Source organism: Cardiocondyla obscurior, linkage group LG21 (assembly GCF_019399895.1).
Source record: "Cardiocondyla obscurior isolate alpha-2009 linkage group LG21, Cobs3.1, whole genome shotgun sequence".
NCBI classification, from domain to species: Eukaryota; Metazoa; Arthropoda; class Insecta; order Hymenoptera; family Formicidae; genus Cardiocondyla; species Cardiocondyla obscurior.
In genome coordinates, this window is record NC_091884.1 from 885,687 (window position 1) to 912,791 (window position 27,105).

The 27,105-nt window shown below is 37.6% G+C and overlaps 3 protein-coding genes across 8 annotated transcripts in view; 1 reads left to right on the forward strand and 2 right to left on the reverse strand.

Moving 5' to 3' along the window:
- Syt7 (Synaptotagmin 7) overlaps positions 1-5,328 on the reverse strand; it is a 145,080-nt gene extending 139,752 nt beyond the window's left edge. The window contains exons 1-7 of one of the 2 annotated variants that reach the window (XM_070670444.1): positions 4,976-5,328; positions 4,565-4,687; positions 4,369-4,491; positions 4,125-4,295; positions 3,916-4,021; positions 3,684-3,792; positions 3,348-3,394 (exon numbers count right to left, since the gene is read on the reverse strand). The gene's annotated coding sequence lies outside the window, so the exon portion shown is untranslated. Of the gene's footprint in view, positions 1-603; positions 1,416-3,347; positions 3,395-3,683; positions 3,793-3,915; positions 4,022-4,124; positions 4,296-4,368; positions 4,492-4,564; positions 4,688-4,975 lie in introns of those variants that run through there. The other variant, XM_070670445.1, reaches the window with a different exon arrangement.
- Positions 5,329-6,189: 861 nt separating this feature from the next.
- Positions 6,190-13,616, forward strand: LOC139110584 (transcription factor SPT20 homolog). Of its 3 annotated transcripts, none has more exons than XM_070670416.1 (21): positions 6,190-6,319; positions 7,462-7,569; positions 7,732-7,926; positions 8,052-8,170; positions 8,318-8,564; positions 8,638-8,850; positions 8,914-9,092; positions 9,222-9,419; positions 9,513-9,672; positions 9,970-10,044; positions 10,203-10,535; positions 10,613-10,772; positions 11,007-11,212; positions 11,383-11,533; positions 11,663-11,856; positions 11,933-12,070; positions 12,161-12,257; positions 12,317-12,393; positions 12,529-12,712; positions 12,819-12,985; positions 13,056-13,616. In XM_070670416.1, exons 2-21 carry the CDS (start codon positions 7,522-7,524, stop codon positions 13,182-13,184), a joined length of 3,270 nt encoding a protein of 1,089 aa, XP_070526517.1. In that variant the 5' UTR covers positions 6,190-6,319; positions 7,462-7,521; the 3' UTR covers positions 13,185-13,616. The 3 variants fall into 3 exon arrangements, with proteins under 3 accessions (XP_070526517.1, XP_070526519.1, XP_070526518.1); XM_070670418.1 differs by lacking the exon at positions 6,190-6,319 and adding an exon at positions 6,882-7,033; XM_070670417.1 differs by lacking the exon at positions 6,190-6,319 and adding an exon at positions 7,062-7,214.
- Positions 13,611-27,091, reverse strand: Bmm (brummer). 3 transcript variants are annotated; one of them, XM_070670426.1, is made up of 13 exons: positions 26,424-27,091; positions 19,146-19,258; positions 18,838-18,957; positions 18,534-18,722; positions 18,296-18,379; positions 18,031-18,207; positions 17,725-17,900; positions 17,086-17,196; positions 16,611-16,768; positions 16,406-16,493; positions 16,229-16,322; positions 15,934-16,132; positions 13,611-15,704 (listed from the first exon to the last, which is right to left on the reverse strand). In XM_070670426.1, exons 1-13 carry the CDS (start codon positions 26,581-26,583, stop codon positions 15,604-15,606), a joined length of 1,770 nt encoding a protein of 589 aa, XP_070526527.1. In that variant the 5' UTR covers positions 26,584-27,091; the 3' UTR covers positions 13,611-15,603. The 3 variants fall into 3 exon arrangements, with proteins under 3 accessions (XP_070526527.1, XP_070526526.1, XP_070526528.1); XM_070670425.1 differs by having other exon boundaries at positions 13,611-15,806; positions 26,424-27,082; XM_070670427.1 differs by lacking the exon at positions 17,086-17,196 and having other exon boundaries at positions 13,611-15,806; positions 26,424-27,069.
- Positions 27,092-27,105: the final 14 nt, after the last annotated feature.

Sequence of the window (27,105 nt, forward strand, 5' to 3'; positions counted from 1 at the left end):
GCGATAAATTTTACGATTGTGGCGCACCAACACGTAATCTTACTTTTCGATAAGCCTAAGTATAACGATCTACACCGCTTCGTGACGGCGTAACGCAAAGGAACTCGGCGTACCGGAAAGAATTTCTGTCTCCCGCAATAACGCTAACGCGATACGTACGGAAAGCGAGGCGGTAGTTAAGAACGGGACGTCGAATTTATTGCCGCGACGCATAGAATCTACAGCCGCGGCGATCTTCCGGTATCGGGCACGTCGAGGAAAATTGAAACACCGATACTGACGCTCGTAAAATCAATCGAATGCGAGTTCACTGCGACGCTTTCCGAAATGAGTTATCGACTGCAAGGTGCTTTTAACGTCAGGGACCAGCCGGGTACCAGCGGCACCAGGTCGCCTCCTTTCGAACGCACGGGAAGGGCAAAGTTTCACTGCTCCGACGATGAAATTTAACGTAGCCTTAAGTCGGAAACGTAGCCGCCGCGAGATTTTTTTTCCAGCCCGGGGGTTAAGGCTCGGATCGAAAAATCGAGGGGGAGTGGGCGCGTTTTTGACGCAGCGATGCGAGCGGGATACGGGAAATTTTGCAAAAGTAGAAATACTTACGGAAATGGAGTGACGGTGCGCCGCCCGAGGGAAACGCGGACCGGCCGCGGTTTCGCCGTTCGAGGGGCACCAACGTTCACTTGGCGCGGATGCACGTTTTCACGGACAACATCTCGGGGATACACTCAAACGGCACACGGCGTCTCGCTGCGTGTCATGATGATCGATCGAGACCAACGGTCACGTAAATGGTCTTTGCGATTAAACGCGCGCTACCGGAGACCGAAAGGCAGAACGTCGTGACTTTAATGGCGCGACAACGGCGGGCCAAATAATAGCGAAACGTTCAGAGATGGAAGATGGGGTGACTTATCGAAAGAAAATTATATCTACATACATATATACGCACGTATACGTACACATATATATATATAAAGCGAGAAAGAACAAGCGAATAACGGAAAGAGAATAAGAAAGAGAGGGGAGGGGTAAGAGAAGAAGAAAAGAAAGCCGAGAGAAAAAGAAGGAAAGAGAAACGGGAAAACAGATGAGAGAAGAAGAGTGGAGAGAGGTGAGAGTGTGTCGAATTTACGGTTTACGAGCCGGTCACTGATTGTTACGACAAGGTACGAGGAGGATACCCGACGAGATAGAAAGAGGATTGATAGACAACCGCGTGGCAGGTGGAGTCGCGACGCACTGCTGGTTCGCGGCTTGCGAGGACCCCCACCATGGATTTTCACGAGCTCGCTCCCGTTCCCACCAACCCCCCCGCGAGTGCACCAGCTCCGCTACCTGACCGCCGGCGCACCCCCGAACTACGAGCACCTTGCAAAGCTGCCGACCACCGCCACCCTCGAGACTTGCACACGTCTTGTTTGCCCCCGGAGGCTTCGCTCTTGCAAACGGGCCGCGGGTCCTCGCAAAGCGCGAAAGCGGAAGGTCGATGCGAATTCGCACGACCTCTTGTTCGGCGATTTATCAGCGGCTTACAACCGCCCTATTATATCTACATACATATATACGCACGTATACGTACACATATATATATATATATATAAAGCGAGAAAAAACAAGCGAATAACGGAAAGAGAATAAGAAAGAGAGGGGAGGGGTAAGAGAAGAAGAAAAGAAAGCCGAGAGAAAAAGAAGGAAAGAGAAACGGGGAAACAATGTTCGACCGGACGGCCCTAAAAAAACCGACGGATTCAACCGTAGCGCGTTAAACCGACTTTTAGAAATAACCGAATCGCGTAAAATATAGAATTGCACCGCGCCGCGAAATCAATAAAGACGGCAATTTTAACCCAGTCTCCTAGTTATCAATATTATTATTACATTATATTAAAATTCTATTATATGATTGAACTATATTATCATATTTGTATTAAGAAAAAGTAATAAAGAACGTTTTTTTATCTTATTGATTTTCTTTCATCTTTCTTCCCTCATTTTTCTTTTTTTTTTTTTTTTTTGCGCGCTTTCGGATGCAATATGCATTTTTACTTTTCCCCCTTTTTTCGAATTCTAGGTTGCTTTGTGCTTCTATCGAATCTTTCTATGGCAAATTTATGTCCTGCGCTTATTTATAACCTACGCTCTGTTGTTTTTTATCTACTTCTTTTTTCCTCGCTGTTCAACAGTAGATACAGCTACGCTGGTTTCTATTTTTATTTTAAGATATTGCTTTCTCTAACAACAAGTTCTTTTTCTTTGTATATTTTGCAGTATTTTATCTATTGTATCGTGTAATCGAACAGTATCCGCCCGTGCAATTTACTTCTGCCGTAATTACGCTTGGATGAGAGCCTGACATTTAGAGTCTACTACGTTCCGGTATCGACACATTAGTGGATTGACACCACGGCCATTCAGTACCCACTTCGCATTCCAACGATGCCGCTGCCGAAAGGATTAAACTAGCTGAATACAGTGGCGTTGCAAATGTAGGTAGGATCGTGAGTTTAGCTGTATTATGTACCAAGATGAAACCGGAGAAGCTTACATTAACACCGCGGTCTCCGACTCAACTGTTTTACCAAGAATACTTGAGAAGAATTGATTTACGAGATTTAAGTACAAAATTGTTGAATTAACGTACGTGCGACGCACGCTTACAATTACATTCGTCTAATTTAATTACAACTGCACGTTATTAGACTTTTGCTCAGATTAATTAATTAAAAATAATATGACTCGATTATGTATCGCGCTCATCGTCGTCTTTTCTAATCTACAGCCAGATGACGAGACTAAAGAGGCTGTCGACGAATTCCCGAGACCGAGATTGCTGCTTTAAAATTCTCTCGCACCGACGCCGAGATACATATAGGGTAAAAGTTGGGTGACACGGCCTCGTTTAATCGTATGACGGGTCGAAACGAGAATAAGGGGATAAATGGAAGTCGCAGACGAGCTCGTTTAATCCACGGTCAAGATTTAACCAGCGGGATAGTCTGATTCGCACCTAACGGCCCTCAACTCGAACATGCGTTCACTTTGAGACTACTAATTAGACAGACCTACTGCAACGAATCGATCGAGCTTGAAACTTCAATCGACCTCAACATGCTACCTGCTTGTTAACAGTCAGTCTAATCAAGACTGATATTTTCATCAACCCACCCGCAATAAAACGAACGATAAACTCCTTCCACGCCGCGAAAGTTAATGTCAATAACATTTTAATTATTTTATTGATTTGTATTGTTTTTTAAATTTTAATAATTACGACTTTTCCTCATTGTACGACTTGTACAATTTCTGCCAATGCTGAAATAAGTAATAAAATATTTCTTACTCACCGGTTCGATGCGCAGCAGCGGAGTTCAGCAACACACTAGCGATGACACTGTAACATAAAAAAGAACACATAAATTGTAGAGACATTAAATTAATTAATCTATTATTAAAAAAAAAAAAAGTACACGGTTCTAATCAATTTTTCATTGAAACAGTAAAAACTAAAGTTATTTATTATTTAGAAGGAATTTTTAATCAATTAAATTTTTTCTAAATTATTAAATGTATTTCTCTATTAATTATTAAATTTCTTATTTTAATTTTTACTACAATGACAAAGCTATCCAGGTAAATGTCAAAAAATAATTAATTTTAAATCAATAAAAAATAATACTCACCAAAACGTTGCTCCGCTGAAGCAGGACGCCCTTCCTGGGCCTCCTCCTCCTCTCAAGATGTCCCAGCTGTTAAGTAGATCATCCTCTAGGCACTAGACACTTGTATAAACTACGGACATAAAATAAAATATAAAATTAAAGCTACAGTCGCATGTAGGCTAATTATATATTAAAATATATCGCGCGGCATTGTACGGCATATTCATATATAAAAATAACGTAACAAACTTACCACTTTATTTCAACGGTACCCTCGATGTAAGCTCGATGAATTGGCGGATTGCACCATCATTATTATCGACGACGATCGTGTCTTGGCTCTGCTACTGATTCTCAATCTAAACAGAAAGAAGAAAAACGACCATGGTTAGAAAATGTCGAGATTCCAGCTGTCTCAACAAGATTTTAGTTATGGACAAAGAAAATACTTGTAATACGTACTTTTGAGCATTAAATGCAGCCACTTCGCAGCCGCGAACGACGAGATCCTTGCCATAAACACTCTCCGTGGCTCGTGCGACCGACCTCTAGTTGCGGAACAAGGTGACGTCACGTCCAGCGAGGCACGTACACCAGCAAAACATTTCCACGTTGCGACACGATCGTACATGCCTATAAACAGACGAGATCTTTTAAGAGATAACGCGACACTGGTCGACGCAACAGCAAAAGACGAGAGCCTTACCCGCCATCAGCATCTTGCGTAGCTCGTGCGACCGACCTCTAGCTGCGGTACATGGTGACGTCACGTCCAGCGAGGCACATACACCACCGAAACATTTCCACGTTGCGACACGATCGTACATGCCTATAAACAGACGAGATCTTTTAAGAGATAACGCGACACTGGTCGACGCAACAGCGAACGACGAGAGCCTTACCCGCCATCAGCATCCTGCGTAGCTCGTGCGACCGACCTCTAGCTGCGGTACATGGTGACGTCACGTCCAGCGAGGCACATACACCACCAGAACATTTCCACGTTGCGTCACGATCGTACATATCTATAAACAGACGAGATCCTTTACGAAATAACACGACACTGATCAACTTTGTAACAATCAACCCGCTACCGTACCAGATCGCTGAGCGTGCTTCACACGAATGACCAAGAGCATTCAAAATCGCAACGTCTCGGCGAGCTCTTGCACCTGATTGGAGGAGAATGATCCAATCAAGTGTAAGAGTTCACTTCGCGGTTGCACTCCTGAATGCACACATTCACGTCGCGCATACTCGATGCGAAAAAAAGCGACGATCGGATGGCTAACTTTGCGTTGATATTCGCATACCTTTGATGAGTCGATGCGATCACTTTGGGTCCGCGAACGATGGGAGACGTCGCCGTGGACGATAGACTGTAGACTGAAAGACAGATATGCCGTTTATTGCGACGAGCGGCGGCTAGCGTACGTAATCTTGCCGTGGTGTACGTCGAATTTCACTCGAAGCGCGTGCGTAGATGCTTTACAGAGCACCGGTCAACCGAGAACTGTGGGAGAACGCGGCCTGCTACACTTCCCACCACTCTCGCCGGCCGAGGGAGGGGATGGAGAGAGAGAGTTACGTATGCTTGCCGCCGTCCCAGCAGCAAACGCCTTATCTGCCTTTTAATGTACATTAATTAATTAATCATGAAATATATTACACACAAATTAAACAAATCCTTTTTAAATATTATTATACAATTTTTTATGTATTATTTTATGTTGAGAACTCGTCCTCCGAGCCCGAAACCGATCATTGACTGTAAAAGAATCCGTAAATCGCCAAGGAAATATTAATTTAAGATTCGGTCTCTCCTCCTGTTCATATTGTACTTTAAGATTTTTCTCTGTTCGACTCACCTATGGCTTTTCTTTTTTTGGCTCTGCTGTCCTCTTCCCAATCGTCAAAACTCCAGTTGACGCTTTATAAATGAACCCCGGCATCTTCAGTGATCTTCTTATTAATATTCTACATCCTGCGATTTCGTCCTGCGAACATGTACCGAAGAATGTCTGTCTGACTTCACTCGCACTACGAAGGAAATGAATTTTTTAATTTTTTATTCAAGTGTGAAAATGGTTAATTTTTAAGTAAAGCCTGTGACGGCTCGCGATGTATTAACTTGGAACTAAAATCTGTTAAAAACAAGCCCGTTTCAGCTTCGGCGGAATCCGCTACAAGCCGCCACTGTCTTTACTTCAAAATTCACATCGCGGTGTAAATCGACGATAAATCAGACATATATTTCTTTTCAGTAATATATGTTATTGCGCGTAATGTTACATTAATTTTATGCACAGAAACGCGTGCGAATAAAATTATAACTCCGCGCAAACATGCACGATTGCGTTATCTAAATTACGCTACCATTTTCGGAAAGAAACATACCCGAAAAGGAGCAGCTAGTACACTTGGAACTCGAAGTCCCCCCCCCGATATTACGCACGATACCGTTCGCAGTGCGGACTACGAACTGGCCACGTTGTCCGCCATCCGGCAAGACTTCTCCATAGTTCATGGTCGTACGTGCTGTGTTTGTGTAGTAGGTTACGCTGTGTTCTTCGCGGAATGACGTTTGTGGCTAAATATTGGCCGCGCTGAAACAAACAGTGACCGACCAAAGTGTCTCCCTTCACGTCGAACACTAGGTACGAGAGCGGAGAAAGCGGTCGCGACGTACCCGTCCGTCCGTCCGTCCGTCCGTACGCACGCATGCACGCGAGCACGTACGCACGCACGCACACGCACGCACGGCGCACGCATGCACGCCGAGGGTAACGTCGCGTGCCGGAACCGAAACCCCATGGGTGACGGGAGCGAGCGAGCGCGAAGATGAGGTTAGGATCGCGCAGAGCCGTGCCCGAGAAGTCGACGTCGCGTTCGCCGTCCGCTGTTTCGCGCCGACGAGAAATTGCACGCCGTGCCGCCGCCCGCACGGCCGTCGGCGTCGCGGCGCCGCGCGGCACCGCGTTCGACGCGCGCGTCCGCACGTCGCGTCGCGACACCGTCGCCGCCACCGCGCGCTTACCGCGAGTCCGTCGGACCTAACCTCTCTCCCTTCGTTCTTGCTCGTCTCGCGCCATCGCTCGTCCCCTCGCCTTGCGCCACGGCGCTTAACCCGCACTGGCGCGTCGCCGCCCCCGTCCTCCGTCTACTGTATTTTCCGCGTGACAACGGACCTCGATTATTCATTGTTCGTACCTCCCGCTAACGGTAGACCCGTCCCTCGCGCCCGTCGCGGATGAGATAGGCGTCGATTGAGCGTCGTCGAGCACGAGAGATCCCGCGGTACCTCGGGGACGGAACGCGCGCTACCGATCTTCTCGGTGATCTCGGTGATCGATTTGATCGAATGACTGGTGGTAAGTGACTAACGCGGTGGTCGGTGTCGATAGTCCGTAGCTACCTGTCCCGCGGGAGCACAGTAAATTAAGCAATTTTTCTCTTGCGATCTCTTGGATCTTCCGCCCGCGAATAAATTCACGAATGTGACATCCGATGTGTAGGTTTCGTAACGATTACTAAATTAGATGCGTCGCGATGGTGAGTTTGTAAACATACATTTTGATTCACTAGTGTAGAGATTTTCATTAGAGACGGATCGTCGTTTAATTGTATTTCATTTCTTCGGGTTATTTTTAATTTTTATTTCGTAAATAAAAATATCTATTTATTTTGCTAGAAACTTGGCATTTATATGCATAAAGCATGATTATTTATGTAATAAAAATATGTTGAGGTATTGAAATAAATCCGTGTCGTGAATAACAACTTGATGAGTATCTTTCAGAATATGAACGATTATTACCGCATCAGATATGACATTAAGTATCAGTAGTCAGACGATACAATGATTGGTACAGCCTGTAGTTTGGAAGATGCGTGTCAGCAGGCTCAGGTGTGTGAGAGAATTTTTTAACTATAATTCTTTAATGTAAAAAATTTTTTTTTCTTTTCTAAAACTTAATTAATTGTAAAAAAAAATTATTTTTATATTTTAACTACAAAATTGTTATTTTATCGTTATATATTTATTTATTGTACTTTGTTACTTGTGCAGGATATGATTGGTCTAGTATCCAGATGTTGGAAGAATGCCCAAGGTCAGAATTCATTGGTCTTAACATCAGATAAGTCATTATCCTCCCAGAAAAAAGAACAGAATCACTCCAGGCATAGTATCCAATCCAAACTGACCAGGCTTTATTTTGAAGAACTTTCTAAAGTTCCTCATGCAACTCCAGATTCAGTTTTGGTATGTTCACTTTTCAAGCACTTAATTATTTTTACTTGCTTTTAACAAAAACTTATTGCAATGTTATAGCCTTTGCATTTTTATACATATGAGCACAATAAGATGCTTTATTTTTAATGTTACAGAATAATCTTGAGAATGAGTGTGATCTTTTGGGGCGGTTAGTGCAAAGAGAAAGTTTAAACACATTAATTGTTAATCTATATGCTGGTAATAAAGGATACTCATTAGCTGTAAGGAATAGGTGAGAATTCGTTTTCAAATATGTATCTTTCTGAAATATCTAAAATACTGATTAATAATGATAGCGCTTGATTTTTTAAATTTAGTAATAATTGACGAACATAATTATAAAATTTAGATTAATACAAAAATCTTAATTTTTTTATAGTGATAAGGGGAATCAATATGATAAAAATTCATTAGCTGAGACTCAACTTATGGGTTACGAACAGGGTGAGCTACTTTCGTGCATAGATAATGGCCAACTGCCAGCTATGCTAGCTGAACAACTAGAATGCAGTTTCTCTCATTTATTTTACGATGGCTGTATAATTGCCGAAGTTCGAGATTATCGGAGATCATTTCTTCATAACAGAGCCGAAATTCATCACGTACTTCTTAAACCTACCACACAGGTGAGATTTTGTCATTAAAAAGGCAACGGCTGAAGATTAAAAGTAATTTATAATATAAATTATTTATGTATAGAGCGTACTTTCGGATGTATCGACACTAACAAGTGACGGAGATTGGAGCCATGAGGATCGATTAATGTTGGAATCACATTTAGTGGCAGCTACTCAAGGTCCTTTGTGCTTGGATCCAAATCCTATTCCTACCTTAGCTAGTACAAGAATTAAGCAATCTAAATCATTGCTTACCGATCATCAACTTATGCGACAAGCTAAAAAATTCTCTCAGGTAATATTTCGCTTACATTGCTCGTATTTGAACATGAATATCACGGAGATACTTGTTTATTAGGTCACTGTAAATCGAAAAAGAAAATTAGAGCAATTAGCCCAGCCAGAAGGACAAACAATACATGACTTAATGTTGAAATTCCGTGCGGAAAGAAGAGGATTAGCGACCAATACTGCCTGTCCACCGCCTTCTCTTAAAATTCCTGAGCTGCCTCCACCTAAACAGACCGATGTTTTAAGGTTCTTATTAAAGCCTGCGTTTTTTTTTCCACATTTTTATCTATATTGTTTGCAGTTTACTTTTTATTTTTTCATAATTTGTGTGCTATGAAATTTTCACCAAACTAATTAGCAATGTGATTTGATTAGGTTCGCGAAATTATACGAGCGACCACGAGAAACAAAAGACTGTTCGCCACAAGTTATAGAAGAATATATATTAGAACCCGCAGAAAGTAAGGATTATATAAAGCTTTCGATCCTACAGAGGCCCGCTACTTCCGAGTACCTAGGAGAACTTTATATGGATAAGAATCGGGATGGAGAGAGAAATGGCTCTTCTTGCCGGTGCGTTTACATTATTACTACAGATTAAAAAAAAAAAAAATGCAAAACATAACTTGCTAATAAATTTTAATACTGATCTAATTAATTTCCTAGGTTTACATTGGGTACCAGAGCTGTGGCTAATCATTACTATCAACAATTTAAAGAAATATTTACAGAAGAGGGTAGAAAAAATGTGAAAATAAGACATATTATTCCGGGTCAAACTCCTCGTATTTCATGTACACCTGCCATGCAACGAGCACATCAACAGGTACATCGAAAGACATATGGCGTTTTCTGCGACGACAGCGGCTAGCATACGTAATTCTAGGCGGCAGAGGCAAGGAATGAGAGAACGGGGGGAAATCAGTCTTCGGCAATCCGGCCGGCGCGGTATATACACGCGGCACATGTGAAACTCGACGCACACGACACTAAAGTCGCGTTAGCTAGTTGCCGTCACCGCAGTAAAACGCAATATCTGCTTTTCAGCGTACATGCTTTTCTTTCTCATTCAATGTATAACTTTATTTTATATATTTACTAAATAATTTTATTGTTCTGATAGGCGCAACAAGCAAAAGCGGCGCAATTAGCGGCTCAACAGTTGCAACAAGTTCAATCTCCGCATGTAACACAACAGGTTTGTGAATTATGGTTGCTTTCTTTTTCATGTGAATGGGAAAATTTCCAGAAAAATAATACTTTATTGATGCATAGAAATGCAAAAAAAAAAATGTATGCGGGTTCCTATATTATAATATTTGTGCGAAATTTTTAACAAACTGTACATTATTTCAGATTTTATCGCGAGCTCAAGGACAACTAACTAATTTGGCTAGCCAAGTAGCCTCAATGAAAGCGATGACCGAAGCTACCACCACCTCTGCACAAAATAATCTTACGTGCGTGGATTCAGCAAGCATGCCTCAAGTTATTCAACATAATGATATTACCGCGTTGAGCTCAGGGCAATCTTTGGCCAATGGTGGCCTTAACGCATCGACTTCTGCGCAAATTGATAACTCCGCGATGACGGTAGCGGACAATACTTGCAACGGTTCTGGTATTCTGGTCTTTCAAAAATCGGCTGGTACTATTAATAATACAGCATCCGCTAATGTTCCAGTCTTGGTAAACCTTTACATTTATTTCTTTATATTTTGTAATTAATCGTGAATTTATTAATTCTTTTTATTTAAAATTGACAGCAAGCGCAATTACAAGCGGGAACACAAAACTGCATAAGTGAACCTGCAAGTCAGAGCCATAATGAGCCACCGTTCAAGAAACATTCGAACAATCCGGCAATAAATGCTCTTGTTAATTCCCTCATGAACTCCGCACAGCAATTCCAACAACAAGCTGCAGGTTTGCTATTGCTTCATAAAAATTACATAATTTTTATATATAAAATTAAATATTATATCTCTATTTGTTTGCAATCAAATAAAGCATTTTTATTTCTGCAGATTGGACGAGTTTTACATTGTGCATTTCATGAAATTAAATGAGCAAATATATATTCTGCGTCTTTTAATCATATAATCTTTATACGTTTGTAAATTTACAATTGTGCATTATATTTTACGTATTTTGTTGTAGCTAATGCTGCGGCTGCAGCTATGAATAACAATGCACAAGCCACAAACAAGTCCAACAATACTGCGATTCTTAGTCTATTAAATAGTACTCCTGCAAATATAGCTCAACGAAAGGTTCAACCCCAAAGGATCTCTCTTAACACTTCCATCCCACCTAAAATTATTAGTCATGGCAATGTGATCAACGTGCCCAGCACCACTGGTCAAGTATGTTTAATAAATAATTAAATTAATTATTAATTTATCTTGCGTTTTACGTTTACATTTAATATTCTTTTTACTTCGATTAAATATAACGAATAGAAATTCAATTATTTGATAATGCGTTATTCTGATATAAATTACATAATTATTTAATATTGCTTATTTAATTTCAGGTACGCGTAAGCTTAAACTCTTCCGCCTTAACAGGACAATTGAGTTGCAAGCAACAGCCAGTGAAAACAACCACTGTGAGACTCGCGCGTGTCCAAGATCCGACATCGACTCTTGGTTTATCGATGCCGGGACTTTCAGCTTTACTTGCCGGTATTTTTATATAATATAATATTTTAAGTATCAGAATTATTATTAAAATATAATTTTAAATAATTTTTCTTTTAAATATTAAATTTTTTCTACTTCTATTAATAATATTTTTACATGCATTTACAATAGGCACGCCGTCGGCTGATAACCCGATACCTGGAATGAATTCGACTTCATCATTACTTGAACGGCTCACCGCTTCTTCCAGTCAAAGCAGTCAGCCAGCGAGTCCGATGACCAGCCCATCGCCAACCAATGTGAATTTACAAGGCGTAAATCTCACTAGTCTACCGAATTCTATCAACAGTTTACAAAATGTTCAGGTTGTTAAAAATAGCAATTTTTCTTATATATACAAGCTAATAAAAGAAAAATTAATTAATATACGATTTATTTCAGGTATCGTTTCCAGGCTTATCGCAACCTATTACGATGTCATTAAACGTATCTCAAACAACCGGCGGCACTGTCACACCCGGTGTCATCGTCTCCCTTCCTATATCGTCTGCCACGAATACCTGCACGACAGTGTCAAGCGTTAGTACTAATTGTTTTATTTTTTCTTTATTTTTTATTTATTCATTTATTAATTTTTTTATTATTAAATATATAAATATGTTATTTCAGATGGTGGCTGCAACAGTCGTTACGACAGCTATCGCTGGGAGTACGCCGACAGTAGTGATCGCTAATCCTGCCAATGCTCATTTATCTTTACCAATCGGTAATATACGATTATATTCTGTGTACTTTTTTTTATATAACTGATTATATACATTTCAGCCCAATTAATACCATCTGGAGTAAAAGGATTGTCACAGCAAAATATTAGGAGTAATAATGCAGTGACTCTTCCACAGGTTAATATTTTACTAGTTTTCATACGGGATATTTTAAACCACCCATTTAAAAGATATAATACGCTGACATTTATATTTCATATAAAAATGAATTCCCAAACATTTTATATTAATTTATGTAACGTGTGATCTTAGGGGGCACAAGCAATCCAACTTATTGGATCTCAAAGACCGCGATTTAATCATATGACTCGTCAAGTACAATCGAATCAAGTTAAATCTGCTGTTTTATCGAATCAATTGGTAACAGTTGCGAAAACGGTAACAGCGAGTCAATTGATATTGTCTGGTAATAAACAAGTATTAACTCCTGTAATGGGTAAGTCAACAACGTATCGGCATTTACAAAAATTAACTGATAAAACTTTTCACATAGTGCTTTGCGTTTATCAGCCAGCGATATTCTATATAAATTTATTTCTCAGCCGCAACGAAACCTGTGCTTATGGCATCGCAAACGACGCCTTCTTCCCAAGTAGTACCTGTTAATAAGCAAACTCTTTTGACAAAGTCTTTGCATGCTAGGGCTTCTACCGGCCAATGCAGCCAACAAACGCAAAGTCTCGGGGTGGCTACTTTATCCCAACAGCAAGTGCGTTTCAAATAAGAAAAATTTGTTTAAGAAATTATTTTTAACGTATTAATTAATGTGTCGATTTTAGTTTCAGCAGTTACAACAATGCCTAGCTGCGCAGCATAAAGTCGCTGTCGCGGCAGGAAGTTCTCAAAGTAGGACACAAATTGAAGCTCAGCGAAATTCTACGTCTACCCCGGGGGAAGACCCCGCCTGAATATGTTCAAATGAATGATAATGATCATGTCGAAATAATTGAAGCCTGCCTAGAAGAAATGTAATGAGGCATTTTTATATTATGAATGTGGATATGAGATTTTAATTATTTTGCATATGGAAGTTTGATGTAAATTATGCCGTTCTTTCGAATCGTTCATTTCAATATGCCGTGGTTTTTATTTTATTTTATCGGATAATTCGTACGTTAACTAAAAATATTTTTAAAAATGTGTGAAAAAATATATTAATATTTTACCAAATCAGTATTATACGTAATATTTATAACCATATGTGCAATAAATATGTTTTTCCCCTCAAGTGCATGTCCGCCTTAAAATGTTACTTTAGGTAAGGTTTCAGTTATTGTACATATAACGTATATACATAAATATATGATACGATTTGTTTTATATTAAAAACGTAATAAATATTCCAGTTTTTATTCATCTTTCTCCTTTTTATCCATTAGAATCTCGCAATTATCTTCGTATAATCTTTAACATTTAAACTCAGCTATATGCGATCACAGAAGATTTGTTTTAATTATCTATTATAAACAATCTCTGTAACATCGAGATTATACTATTTTAAAATATAAAAACTGTATTACGATTATTCATCAATAATTAATACTAACAGAAAAATGATAAAAAAATACGTACTCACTCAATAATTTCAAATGTTAGACTAAAACTATTTTCACAACCTTCAGGTTCGTAACGCTTTAACAACTTGTCTTAAATAAATATAGCAAAATTATGATACAGGTAATTATTATCGCATAAATTACATTTGAAGTTTTTGAGATATTTGGACCCGGTTTCACCAATGCGAGTTAATTTAATCGGTCGATTTACTTTCAGAGCTGCAGCTTTCGAACATAAAACTGATGTCGAAAATACATCAGTTTTATAAAACATTAGTTGCAACTCTGAAAGTTAACCGACCGGTTACATTAACTCGCGTTGGTGAAACCGAGCCTTGGTATACTCTTTCTTTACTTATCTTTGTAGACTATAGAAGAGAAATGCGTGTCAAAAATATAAAAAATTAATTCAAAACATGTATACATAACAGACGATAAATAACTATAATGAAGATATTTTATATTTATATTCATTGAAATTGTGAATTGATATCCTTGTTAATCACATATCTTAATACATAATTATAGAAAATATAATTATATAACAAATATAAATTTACAAAGGACAGACATATATAATAAAGGAAAATATTGCATATCACATTATAGAATAAAAAAATTACTGCTAAAGTTTAGGAGCTAATAATAGTAATAGTCAAAGTAAATTAATATAATCGGTAAACATAAGTCTAAAAATCATTGTTTAAACATACACATTCCCTGAAGAAATGTATTGAAACAAATGTTATATATATGTATACAATATATATACATATATAAAAGGTAAGCAATAGACATATGCATATCAATTATAATATATTAAACAACAAATGTTTACTTAAAAAAAAAAATTATCTTATAGCTCGGAAACATAATTTCCAAACCCAAGTTTTATAACATTTACTTATTCAGCACATCCTAAAAGTTAGCTGTAATTTTTCATAAATTATAAGCAAAATGTAATGTTAACCCTTTATTTTTAGTTGTTTATTCGTAAAATATGTTTATATATATTTTTACTGTCGAAAAATTAATATTCTAAATGAGTGTCTTGCTAGAGTCAAAAATATTAGTGATTTCGAGATATTGTGATCTTTAATTACCAATATATCAGTCTCTGTGTAAAATGTATCGACTCGGACCACCTCGTTATTAATGTTGGACTTTCAAATCCAAGCTAGCAAATTCGGACCACGATAAAATACTGTTGCTGTTATATTACAGACGTTTAAATGCATGTATTCAAACTGTACTTTTTAATCAACGTTTTATCTTAATTGCATCTTGCAAGAACATTCAGTATAGAATATAGGTTAGGTGTTTATATTAAATAAAATATTTAATTTTAAATGCTGCATATACCAAATATGATATTAAAAAAAAAACCTACATTACGCTATATAAATCAATGGCATATGTAAATTTATATTTCTCATTTCTATACATTTTATTTTATGATTAAGATAATAATTTATAATAAATATGTATTTCGTTGCAGCATTAAATTTTTTATACCGATCAAAGAATTAAAATAATATAAAGTAAGGCACATGTCTGCGCGAAAGCAGTAAGTTTTGATTAAAATTTCTTTTCTAAATTCTTTTTTTAAACAAATATTTGTAAAATAATTGCATGATTGAGGTCAGATTAGAATATTTTGGTTTAAATATTAAGATTAAAATTGAAGTTACATTACCATTCGAAATAATGATTATAGAAATTCGATTAACAAAAATAATCTACCTTTCTCTCTTAAGTTACTAACTTATCTTTATGACAAGCTTATGGATGGTTGATCTACTTCCGGCCGACTGTCTGGAGATTTAGACATTTCCACTTCCTTTAAGTCCTTTTCTACATCCCATTCGCTTTCTGGGTCAGAGAATATATTTGCGCTATCAAGAATATCGTCTTCTAACGAGAGATCCGATAAATTTTCCATGCTTTGTTGATTTTCATCGGATTCTGTAGCTACTGTACATATTATTTAAAAAATATGTTTAATTGATAATTAAAAACATTGAATAATTCATATTAAAATTCTATCAATCAGAAATCTGTAACGTTAATAATTTTAATTTAAAAAATTTCAATTAATTACCGTCATTGAGTTTATGCTGCGATAACCATGCAGGTTCATCCCAATCATCGAATTGTAGTTTCGTATTAGTGTCGACTTCATCCATGGAAAGAAGGGTATGCGATTCTGATTCCGTTACATCGAAAATTTCTGTCACTTGTACTTTATTGTTATCGTCCATATAATAATATGATATTACCGCCTCTTGATCTGAAGTCGCCTAGCAAGAGTTAAATATAAGATTTAATGTAAATTTATTATTACAATTATTCAAAGATTACATAATTCCAAGCTTTTTATTATTCTTATTACTTACTTGTAGAATATTTTCGAAAGTATCATCTACTGATTTAAAGTCGCCCATATTTATTACACAGCTGGATTTTCTTGAATCTTTCCATGTTTGTTCGCTATAACATAAAGCAATAAAAACATTAATTAAAAAATATGTTAAATGTAATTCTAAAAAATTATTTTCACTGTAATTACTTACCATTCATTGTATTGGAGTGTTAAATTCAAATTCTTTTGTCTTTTGTATATGGCATCCGTTTCATCTATAGTTTCTGCAGCATATGCATCTGCAAACATTCGCAAATAAAAATCTCACAAATAAAATAAAATAAAAACAGCGCGCGCGTAACGCTATTTAAAGCTGTTTCAAGTTATTTAAAAAAATCGAAGAAAAATGTACTTACTCGAATCATATTCCATAATATTGAAATAACACTTGATTGTTTGAGGTAAAGGCTCAGCATAGATGTTGATCTTCGGGAACATTATACTCAATTGTTCTAATAAAAATTTACTTAATTCTACTAAGTTATGTCGTAGCTTCGGAATGCTTGTGATGAATCTGAAATAAGAAAAGAATATATTTTTCATTAATTGCAAAGTATAAGAAAATGTCACAAATGGATATCCGTTTATCGAAAGATAAAAATAATTTTTTATCTGTCACACCTTTACAAAATCCGCAACATAAAAATTAATATAAAATTTCGCGCGTGTATTAGAATAATTTTATAAAAAAATGGTAAGGACTATTAATATGTACGTCAAAAGTAAATCTAATTAAAAAGATTGCGAACAATAAGTGCTTTGATAATTTCCTAGGTACACACTGTAGTATTTAAAATAGACAAAACACCACATTTGAGAATTTATGCTTACCGGTAGTGCATAAAGTGCTTATTGCGAGTATATGCCTGTTGCGGGATACGCAGAACATTTCCGACTACTTTGTATTCCAAGGAACGAGTTTCTATCTTGTTACCAATCAGACTACCAATGACATGCATGACATTAAATACAGTATCACAAGCAGTAATTATGCGTGAAAGTGCACTAATTGACTGAATATGTGATATGTATCAATGTTGAAATTGTTGCTCATGCAATGCAATGTAATAAAAAATAATAAAACAAACTTAAAATGAAATTTCTATTTAAATAAATAAAAAAATTCTTCTGCTGCGTTTTTTTTTTAATTTAAAATTTCTTTTTAAGTATTTATACACAATGTTAAAATAACATAAAATAATAAAGCCAAAAGAAAAATTTTAAGCTTAATTTTAATACGAATAATAACGACAGCTTAATATAAATTAAATTTTTTTTTTATTCACAAAGTATAAATAAGATAAAGTTTTTCATGTGACATCCAATACATCGAATTAATGAGAATAATGAAAAGCATTAAGTATATTAATTACTTATATGTGCAAGTGCATTTGTATAAAAATAATACTGTTATACGAAGCGTGTATATGATGCAAATTTACATGCACATATATTTTAATAGTTACTTACTTTGTGATTGTTGCGTACATTACATCTGCTGGTAACGTGCAAGGCAAACTCAACAACGATAGCAGCTTCATACTACGATGCTTAAACAGCCAATTAACAAGTCCTTTATTGGCAGAATCTATAGCATCTTGGAATATTGTCATCACAGTCTCAGGCATATTAGCTACCAATGCTTCCTAATGTAAAGTATCAAACAAATGTAAAATAAGGGCAATTTAAAATTCAAAAATTAACTAACGTTACTAAAAATGTTTCAACTAAATTATAAAAAGTATTGTCACTGTTAAAGGTATTTTAGACTCTCACCTGTCTATGCATTTTACATTCTACACATTCCGGATCGTACTCCATACTATCGTCGATCGTTTCTTGAACTATGTACGTGGATTGAACGGCGAGGCATCTCGTGCAATTCAATAGATTATTACGATGTAAAAAGCGTAATGCATCATCGAAACCTTGCTTACACATACTCGAGAGGATCTATAATTTAAACGTGCATAAAATGAGATTCTTTTTTACATTCGAAATCATATAAAATCAAAAAGTGTAATTAATATTTTCGCTTTACCTCCGTCTTAGGTGGAAAAAGTATCTTCGTGAATCTGTATATATTTTGTCTAGAAAGCTCTATACTCGTATTAGCGACGTTTACCTGGAAAGAGACAGTACAAAAACGTGCATAAATATTTATAAATTATTATTTAAAAAAAAAAAGAAAAAATGGATGAGCTCACGTTCGTTTTTACAACAAAGTTATTTCAGTTTCTTTAACGAGAAGAAGTATATTTATACGTGAGAATACGTACGTGAAAAAGTTGAGACGAAATATCCCTCGGGCAGATATCGCTCTCTCCGCAGAACGGACTAACGGTAATAGTATTTTCATCGAGCGTAGGAAGATTATCGCTAAAACCGCCATCCATGTACCTGATGCCGTTGAACCGTGGTGGCAACAAACCAGAAAATATTGGCACAAACGAAGTAGCCAAAAGAGCCTGCGAAAGCATATAATAATATAATAATTTCTCGAGAAAGCAAAAAAACTGTGTTAAAATAATCAACTTGAAATTTTTATTTTTAACATGAATATATTTATTTAACGTATATTACCTGTAACAAATCTTCCTTCGAGTTGAATTGAGATACAATCACGTTTTTGCCATCATATACACGCGTTAGAGAAATGTGTAATTTTCCACTGACACGAATATGTGCGTCATCTGGTAAAAACTAGAACCAAATTAATAGTAAAAAAAAAGTAACGGATTATATATCTATTTTATTACGAATTTATCAAGATTTTTTTGGCTTGTGTATAACTACTGTTATTTCGAAAGTAATTTCAAAGTAACGTGCTGTATTAATATTAAAAAAAAAATGTTTAACGTTATAATGTAGTTATTTCTTGCTCTACTCACTTTTCGCAAGCTGTCCAGTAGTATTTCTTGTACATTGAAGGATGGACTGAAGGGTCCAAGTGTGCGTTGTCGAGCTTCACCTGCCACACGTAATACATTGCTCGTCATTTCACCTGAAAGAAAAGAAGAAGCTTAAATTAGAAACTGTTAGTTTGTCATCAACTAGAACAAATAAAAAGTTGGTGTGTTACACATAAATTAACTTGTAAGAAGAAGAAGGGGGAAAAAAAAAAAATGCACGCTTTAAAATTAATTTACATATATAATAGATTAAATTTAAAGCGTGCAAAATTAATTTTTTTTCTCCCTTTCATACAAAAAAAAAAAAAAAAAAAAATTGTACGCTTTAAAATTAATCTATATATATAATAGATAAAATTTAAAGCGTGCAAAATTAATATTTTTATTCTCCTTTTCTTACACGTTTAAACATTCTAGTCCTAAGTACAGTTAAATAACTCAGTCCTTAAACAAGTGTAACCGTTTACCATACACCGAACGTTGCATGAAATAATTAATTTTTAAGCGTGCAAAATTGTTTTTTTTTTTTTTTTTTTTTTTTTTCGCCAAGTCTCGAGAAAACTTGCTTAACTCAGTCATCAGAATACAACTCTCAGTTAGGCACAGAGACATTAGTGACGTCACGCGAATTAATTTCTTTTTTTTTTTTATTTTTTTTTATTTAAATAAAATAACCATGTCGGGATTCGAACCCGGTCTACCCGCGCTCCTCCGGACACTAGACTGGTGCCATAGGCACTCGGCTAAACAGCCTTTATAATTATTTTATATTTTTAGTCTACTTATTTTTTTTTTTTTTTTTTTTTTTTTTAATTTACTTCATTTCTATTAACTATTTAAAAAATGTCTTCCTATAAACAAAGGTTGTTATCGTCATGTTACAGAAACATACGCGTGTATGTAAATTTGCGTGTTAATTATAATTAAAAATATCTTTACCTGCATGTACATATCACATGTTTGAAATATACATATTATAATAATATTCGCGCGATAATCATAATTTCTTTCGCAGCGAAAATTGAGAACAATGATAAATCAATGAAGGGATTAATCAAGTTATAGATAAGATCATATTTAGCAGATACCGATTAGCATAAGTATCGGAACTGATAAAAAATTGGATAAAAATAAGATTTATAACAAATTACGTTTGCAGCTTTAACAACGTTGGAATTACATATGTACGTTCTCGCAAACTTTTTTCTTTCTTTTTTTTTTATCGCGAAAAAGGTTTATGCTTCACCAAGGTTAACTCTTATCTAGAATTCTTCTATCTGACAAATGAGCGCAATTAAAAAATCATATCTCTCCAGCCGCAGTGTCAATCTTGATTGTTTTTATTTTCAATCGTTACGAAAATGCTATTATTTATGATTCACCCTCGATTGATTAACGACGTCAACAGATACTCTCTATCGTTAATAAAATATTCGCATTTATTTATTACTCTTTCTAATGAAGACTTAATAAGATATCGCTATCGAAGCGTCGCAGATGTGTCGTCGAAAAATCTTTATTCTAAGAATTTTTAATTAATAAAAACGACGAGGCGCGAACATCCGAGAACAAAATCTGTAAATTTCAAAATCATCCCGATGTCGATGTTGTGCAAATTAGAAACGATGTCGCAAAACACTTGAACATGCAAAATATACTGTTTCTCTTTCTCTTATTTTTCTTTTATTTCTTTTTTTTCTTTTCCTTAATATCGCCGATATCGTCTATGATAAATCGATAAACAGATAAAACACAGAGACGCCCCGCGTACAATTAATTTATTAAATTTTACGCAACACTATGACGACCATACCTTTATCTCTCTGGCATTTGCTCCAAGCTAAACCCCGAAGGCGTTTCTGCGTCGATTACGAAAGAAATAATGAGCGATAAACGGGGAGAGAAGAGATATCGTTACACGTGCGTTATCTTTCAATCGGACCATACGACATTCTTTACGATAACGTAAAACGTTTTTGTGATCCTCTGTGATCCTCGAAGAAAATTATCTGCCGCAAATAATCGCTGAGTGACGCGATTAAACGCTCCCCGGTGAAATTCAAGGGGGCATCTCATTTAATTATTATCAGAAGAAATTGATTATTTAAAATAAAATGAGAATACCCCGATATCAAATCGAATTCGAACGTCGCCGTGCTTCTTTCAATACGAAATTGCGAATAAATTGACTCAACGAGGCAGATACCGAGAAAATCTATCCGGAAAAGCAACGAACCCCGGATTTAATACGAGAGAGGAAGTGATCGAATCTAATTTTTAATTAATATTTCTACGCGTCTGCGTCTGCGTTTGAATAATCTACGAATGAGCGATGTGTGTAACGCGGGTCCGGCTGCCGCTCCGCGTGCAGCGGAGCGAATCTCGGCGAGATAAGCGGGTGCATTTGTATCAAAGGGGTTCGCATAAATGTTTACGCGCGCTGGTCGGCCGCGCGCGCTTGATCTTGGAGCCGAAAAAGAAGAGGAGTCGCGCTCCTCCGCGGCTGATACGAGAGCGATTATTTCGGATTTCTCAATTCCGTCGTTGGCGTTTCGCGTCACGTTGTAATACGGGACCGTCCAGGAGAGACGAACGTCGAGCGAGAAGAGCGAGACGAACAAACAGACCGCGTTCGGGTTATCAGATTGATGCTAGGGTTTCCTGGCACGGTAGTGCAAGCGTCAGCGAATCCGATACGGCAGCTCTTAGTCGACAGATAGGGAACAGCATTGCTTTGTTCGCCATATCTCTCGAGCTCGACTATATAGTTACCGATACGAACGAACGGGAACTGGGCATCACGTGAATCCGCTCGGTTTCTACGCCGATCATCGTCCGCTAACGCGGAAGATCAAGGAAAACCAGCGATTTATCGAGCCGGCTTATTATCTCTTTTTCTTTTTTTTTTTTTTTTTTTTTTAACATCAAAAAGCCGAGGTGAGCAAGAATCAAAATGCGAGACGGGATAACGGACAGAGTCGTTCGTATTTAATGATACGTTTCTAAACAATGGAACGATATTTAAATGCGATAATTGAGACTCCGATGATCTCACGTGCTGCAAGTTGTTTTATTTTATTTTTATTTCTTTTTTTTTATCCAACTGCGTGGACCACGGATAGTCTGCCAACCTGATAGATTATATATTATATATTTTTATTTATTAAAAAAAAAAAGAAAAGAAAAAATAAAAAAATCCGGCCATTAAGAATAAATAAAATTAATACGTAAAATTAGCGAAGATGCGTTTCTTCGTAACACAATGGCGATTCGTTTCGGTTTCCCCGAAGTGAAAGTAATCTCTTATCAAATTTATCGATGCGTCCGCTGAAATGCACGCGATCAAAGAATAATCCGATGTATATCTCTCTGTATCTTAAGGATTTCGTAAATGAATTTTAAAGCCCGATGCGCCGAAACGCCTTTGGCACGCGCGCGAAGACACAGGAAAGTGTCGAAGGCACGTACGGACTTTGTCATTACGCGTGAACAATAGGCACTCAACGGTTCTCCCAATCAGGTAATAAAAGACTGATCGACTCGCACGGAGAGCAGGCTGTCCTTTGGACTTTAAATCTTAGTCCTTCGATAAAGAATCGAACAGCTTGCGGCGATCCTATCGTGCGCATCGCCGATGCAGATTTCGATTTCTCGCGAAATTTTACACGCCGAAGAAAAATACCGCGAGAGTCGCCAGACGTTTCCCATCGAACGTCATTTTGATATTATTTTATTGAACAGCTCCGCATTAGTTTTTATTCAATATAATTATCAATCCCGAGCGAGAGACTCGTCGAATCTTTTTCGCTGCTTCGTCAACAAGCGCGACACGCGATATAATTTTAATCGCCGCCTTTATCAGGCAAGAAACTGTCAGGCCACGTAATTGGCAAATCATTGATAACCATCGTCGTAATTACGTCCCCTATCTCCGCGGGCCGAGATAAGCTTCGAGCGCAAATAACTTTCGGGGGATTATCGATACTTATCGCTGAAATAAACGCCCGTCAATTCCGGTACGTTCGCTGCCGATGTGTTTACGGGATTATACGCGCGAATCCCGTAATCTCTTATCTCTCGCGTCATGTTCAACATTCGAATCAGCTGATTTATTAATATAGTCGCGGATGAAGCGCTGGGGGCATTTTTAGTTCGGCCGCGAATAGTCGCAACGTCTTGATTTCGAAAAGAAAAAATTAAGAAAAAAATAAGAGAAAAATAAGAAAAAAATAAGAGAAAAATAAGACAAAAAAAAACAGATAAAAAAAGGAAAAAAAATACGGGATAAAAAATTCTTTTGGCTAAAGATGAAAAACAAGCTCTCCTCGTGCGACAGCTTCCTTTTCACCTTCTCGTAACCCCGTTCCACTGACACCGATGAACGTATCTAGGCGTGAGAAAATCGACGAGAGCACGATCGCCGCACGGCCATGATTTTCAACGTCACTCGAACGGAAAATGCGAAAACATATTTGTCAGAACCGTCGATTGCTTATTGTACGACGCACGCTCGCGTTATGAACGAGCTTGTCTAATGACCTTGTTTTCGAGTCCGCGAGAGCGGAAGCGCTTATGACTAAATTCTATGAGAATGGGTCGCTCGGTGGCAACAACGGGCGGAAGCATGCAAAAATCATTTCTCAATATTTAAACGAACTGAATTGATTACTTTGCCTCGTTAAAGGTGCGTGCAAACACCGGTCGTCTTTAAAAACATAAAAGAAAAGAAAAAAAAAGTCAATAACATTCTTACGCATATTGAAAACTGACGTTGAACCGTGATGTAATTTGCGAATCGATAGATCAGTCAGCAAGAAAAGCGACTGAAGTAACTGTTAATTTTTTTATTTTATTTTTTTCTCTCTCTCTTAGATATCGATCAAAGTCTATCAAATTAAATGTAATCAGTGAACCGCACGCGTTACCCCGTTAACAGCTTCTCGTTTAAGCTGAAACGTTCACGTATCGTATACACATTCGTGCATACGTAACTCGCGTCCGTAATTAGAATTTACGCAATACGGCGAGCGGCAGTGACGCAAGACTTTACATGCTCAACATGTTAAATAGAAAATTAATTACCGTGTAATAATTAGTCTATCCGTATCTAAGTAACGAATAAAAAATTAATTTAATAATCTTTTTCTTTCGAGTCCCGGCGAGGCTTATTAAATAATTCAAGTCCTACGGCGAGCGGCAGTGACGCAAAACTTTTTACGTGCTCAACTTGTTAAATATAAAATTAATTACCGTGTAACAATTAGTCTATCCGTAACTAAGTAACAAATAAAAAATTAATTTAATATTCTTTTTCTTTTTCTTCCGAGTCCCGGCGAGGTTTATTAAATAATTCAAGTCCTACGGCGAATCGGAGCTTGTGCGTCGCGCGTCCAGATTTTTAACGCATTATGTTATTACGCATAATAGTGGCGGTATGACGCATGAGATACGAGAGATATCGGGGAACACGGGAGTGTGCCGTCGCTTTTGTTTATTCCACATTCTCGCGATAATGTAAAGCATACGCGGTTCGGTCTTCGCGGGGAAACAAAACAATTCGTGTGATAAGCTACGCGTTTCATCCCCGCTTGCCTTCCGCGCGTTAGCCGGCGACCCATTTACGAGACCAAGACGGTAACCGCGGCTGATGACGTTTTACGTAATAATACTTGGCGAATTATTTCAGGATGCGAGAAAGCGTGTCAGTGATAAGCCGCGCACCGACCGAAGCCCTCGTGAAGCCGTTACGAAGATCGGTTACGGTGTAATCGTGTTCTACGCTTTCTTTGTAACAGCTAGTGTTTATCGGCTGCGAAGCATTCGCTGACAATAACACGTGGCTGCTGCGACGAAATTAATTATCGATTGGAATGTCGGGTGTCTAAACCGAAATGGGTGTCTTTAAATGATTTTCAGAAATTAATAATTAATAAGAACCTTGTTTTAGCTTTTTTTTTCCTCTTTCTTCTTTTCTTTTTTTTTTTCCTTTTGTTTTCTTTATCTTTAAATATACTAAACATGTTTTTTTTATGTTTCTTTATCTAATGTCTGACGTTTTAGTTTAAAGAAAAAAAGTTTGATAATTGATAAGCTTCGAGATATAAACGGAAAACCCTTTCTTCTTTATGAATGGGAGTTAAATAAAATAAACATTTCTCTTCAAGATTAATATGAGACATGAATAATAGAGACGTTATCATTTCTCATAATGTTATTGCAGCACCGTTCATTTTTTTTATTTTTTTCAAAGAACCCGTAAAATTGTCCATTAATCTATTGACTATTTATTAATTTTTTTTTTCTTAATGATGTATTTCTGTAGTCGCATATATTGATTAATTTGATTTTTCTTGCGCTATTTGTTATTTCGAACACATCGGCATAATTAATTCATTATTCTTTCCTGTTATCTCTCCTTTTATAAACAAGTTCAACGATTACGCGCGCGTTGCACCTGCGGGGGTAATCTTAACGGCGTTCTTCCACAACGAGGGTTGTTGTTAAATAAAACTCTCCGCGCAATCTCGGCGGTGATATGAAAAATAGCAGCTCGTTACTAATTTACTACGCTAATTGGTCCCGCGTAGTCGTCCTCGTTATCACGTTAGCGACACACGCGAATGATTAATAAACGGAATAACAATAAATCCACCCATTTGTTTCCTCTCGTGCGACATGTAATTTCATTTAACCGTGTCGTTAAACACGCGTTATTCGGAAGATAATTATTATGATTTTCAGTGCGGTTTTATGTATAATGAATGACATGATTTTTACAAATTTCAACATTATTAAATGATACAAACACAATTTTTTTTTTAATTATCGTAATAAAGTATAATTAAAAATCTTTTACAGTATTTTACACGGATTTTCAAAAGAAATCGGTCTAAATTCTTAATGAGTTCCTGTCCGCTGATTCTAATGATCAAAATAATTACAAAGCGATACGAGAATTATTTAATCGAGAACAACCGGAAGAGTTAACGCACTCGAAAGATAACCGCAACAATAAAGGTCCCATGCATAAAGATTCCGCGCGAAAACCGCAGCGGAAAAGAAGCGGAGGAGAACGGTAATGAACGTAAGAGGCGCGTGATCGATTTAATCAATTTCGCGCGCGAGGGCTTCGCGATTGTCGAGGGAACCGTTTTACATAATTAATCAGACAAATAAAAACAAGAAAAAAGAGACAGAGAAACAGACAGACAGACAGACAGACAAACACAGAAAGAATAAGATTTAAAGTTCACTCACCCAGAGGCAGATCACACAGCAAGCAACACGCGGCGATAGCGCCCGCGGACGCGCCGCTTATCTTGTTCAGCAGCAAGTGTGGCGCGTACTTTTTGAAGCAAACCGCCACACCGACGTGGTAGATGCCAAGGAAGCCGCAGCCGGCGAATGACAGATTCATGGTCGTCCTGGCCTCGACGACGCGACGTCGACACCTTCCGGATTTGCCTTCTACGTCGCCCTCCGCCCGTCGGTCGTCTTCTCTCGCCTGTGGATCGATCGCGCGATCAAGCACGCCGGGAAGATTTCTACGAAGACCTGCTGCGACGTTACGTATCGGCCGCAAAGGATTCCGCGGTCGGGTCTCACAAGGATCCTTCCCGGGGAAGTGGCTCCGGGTGCGCGCGACACAACTACGCTGTTTCCTCGTCGGGAAAAACGATTCGCGGACCCTGGCGTGAACACAACCACGCGTTTCTCTGTTGTTTCTCTCTCCAAGTTCGTTCGTGAGTTCGTGAATGCGGCGCCGCGGTATGATGCACGTGCCGCAACGGTCGTTCCTGTACTGTTACCGTCAACATGCGAGCAACAGCTGTCCACTGTTCGCGCTCGTGGTCAAGTTAAGTACATACCGGGGCGCACTGACGTAGAGCAGAAGGAGCGAGATAACGAGGAGAAGAACAGAGAAGAAGGAAAGATACGC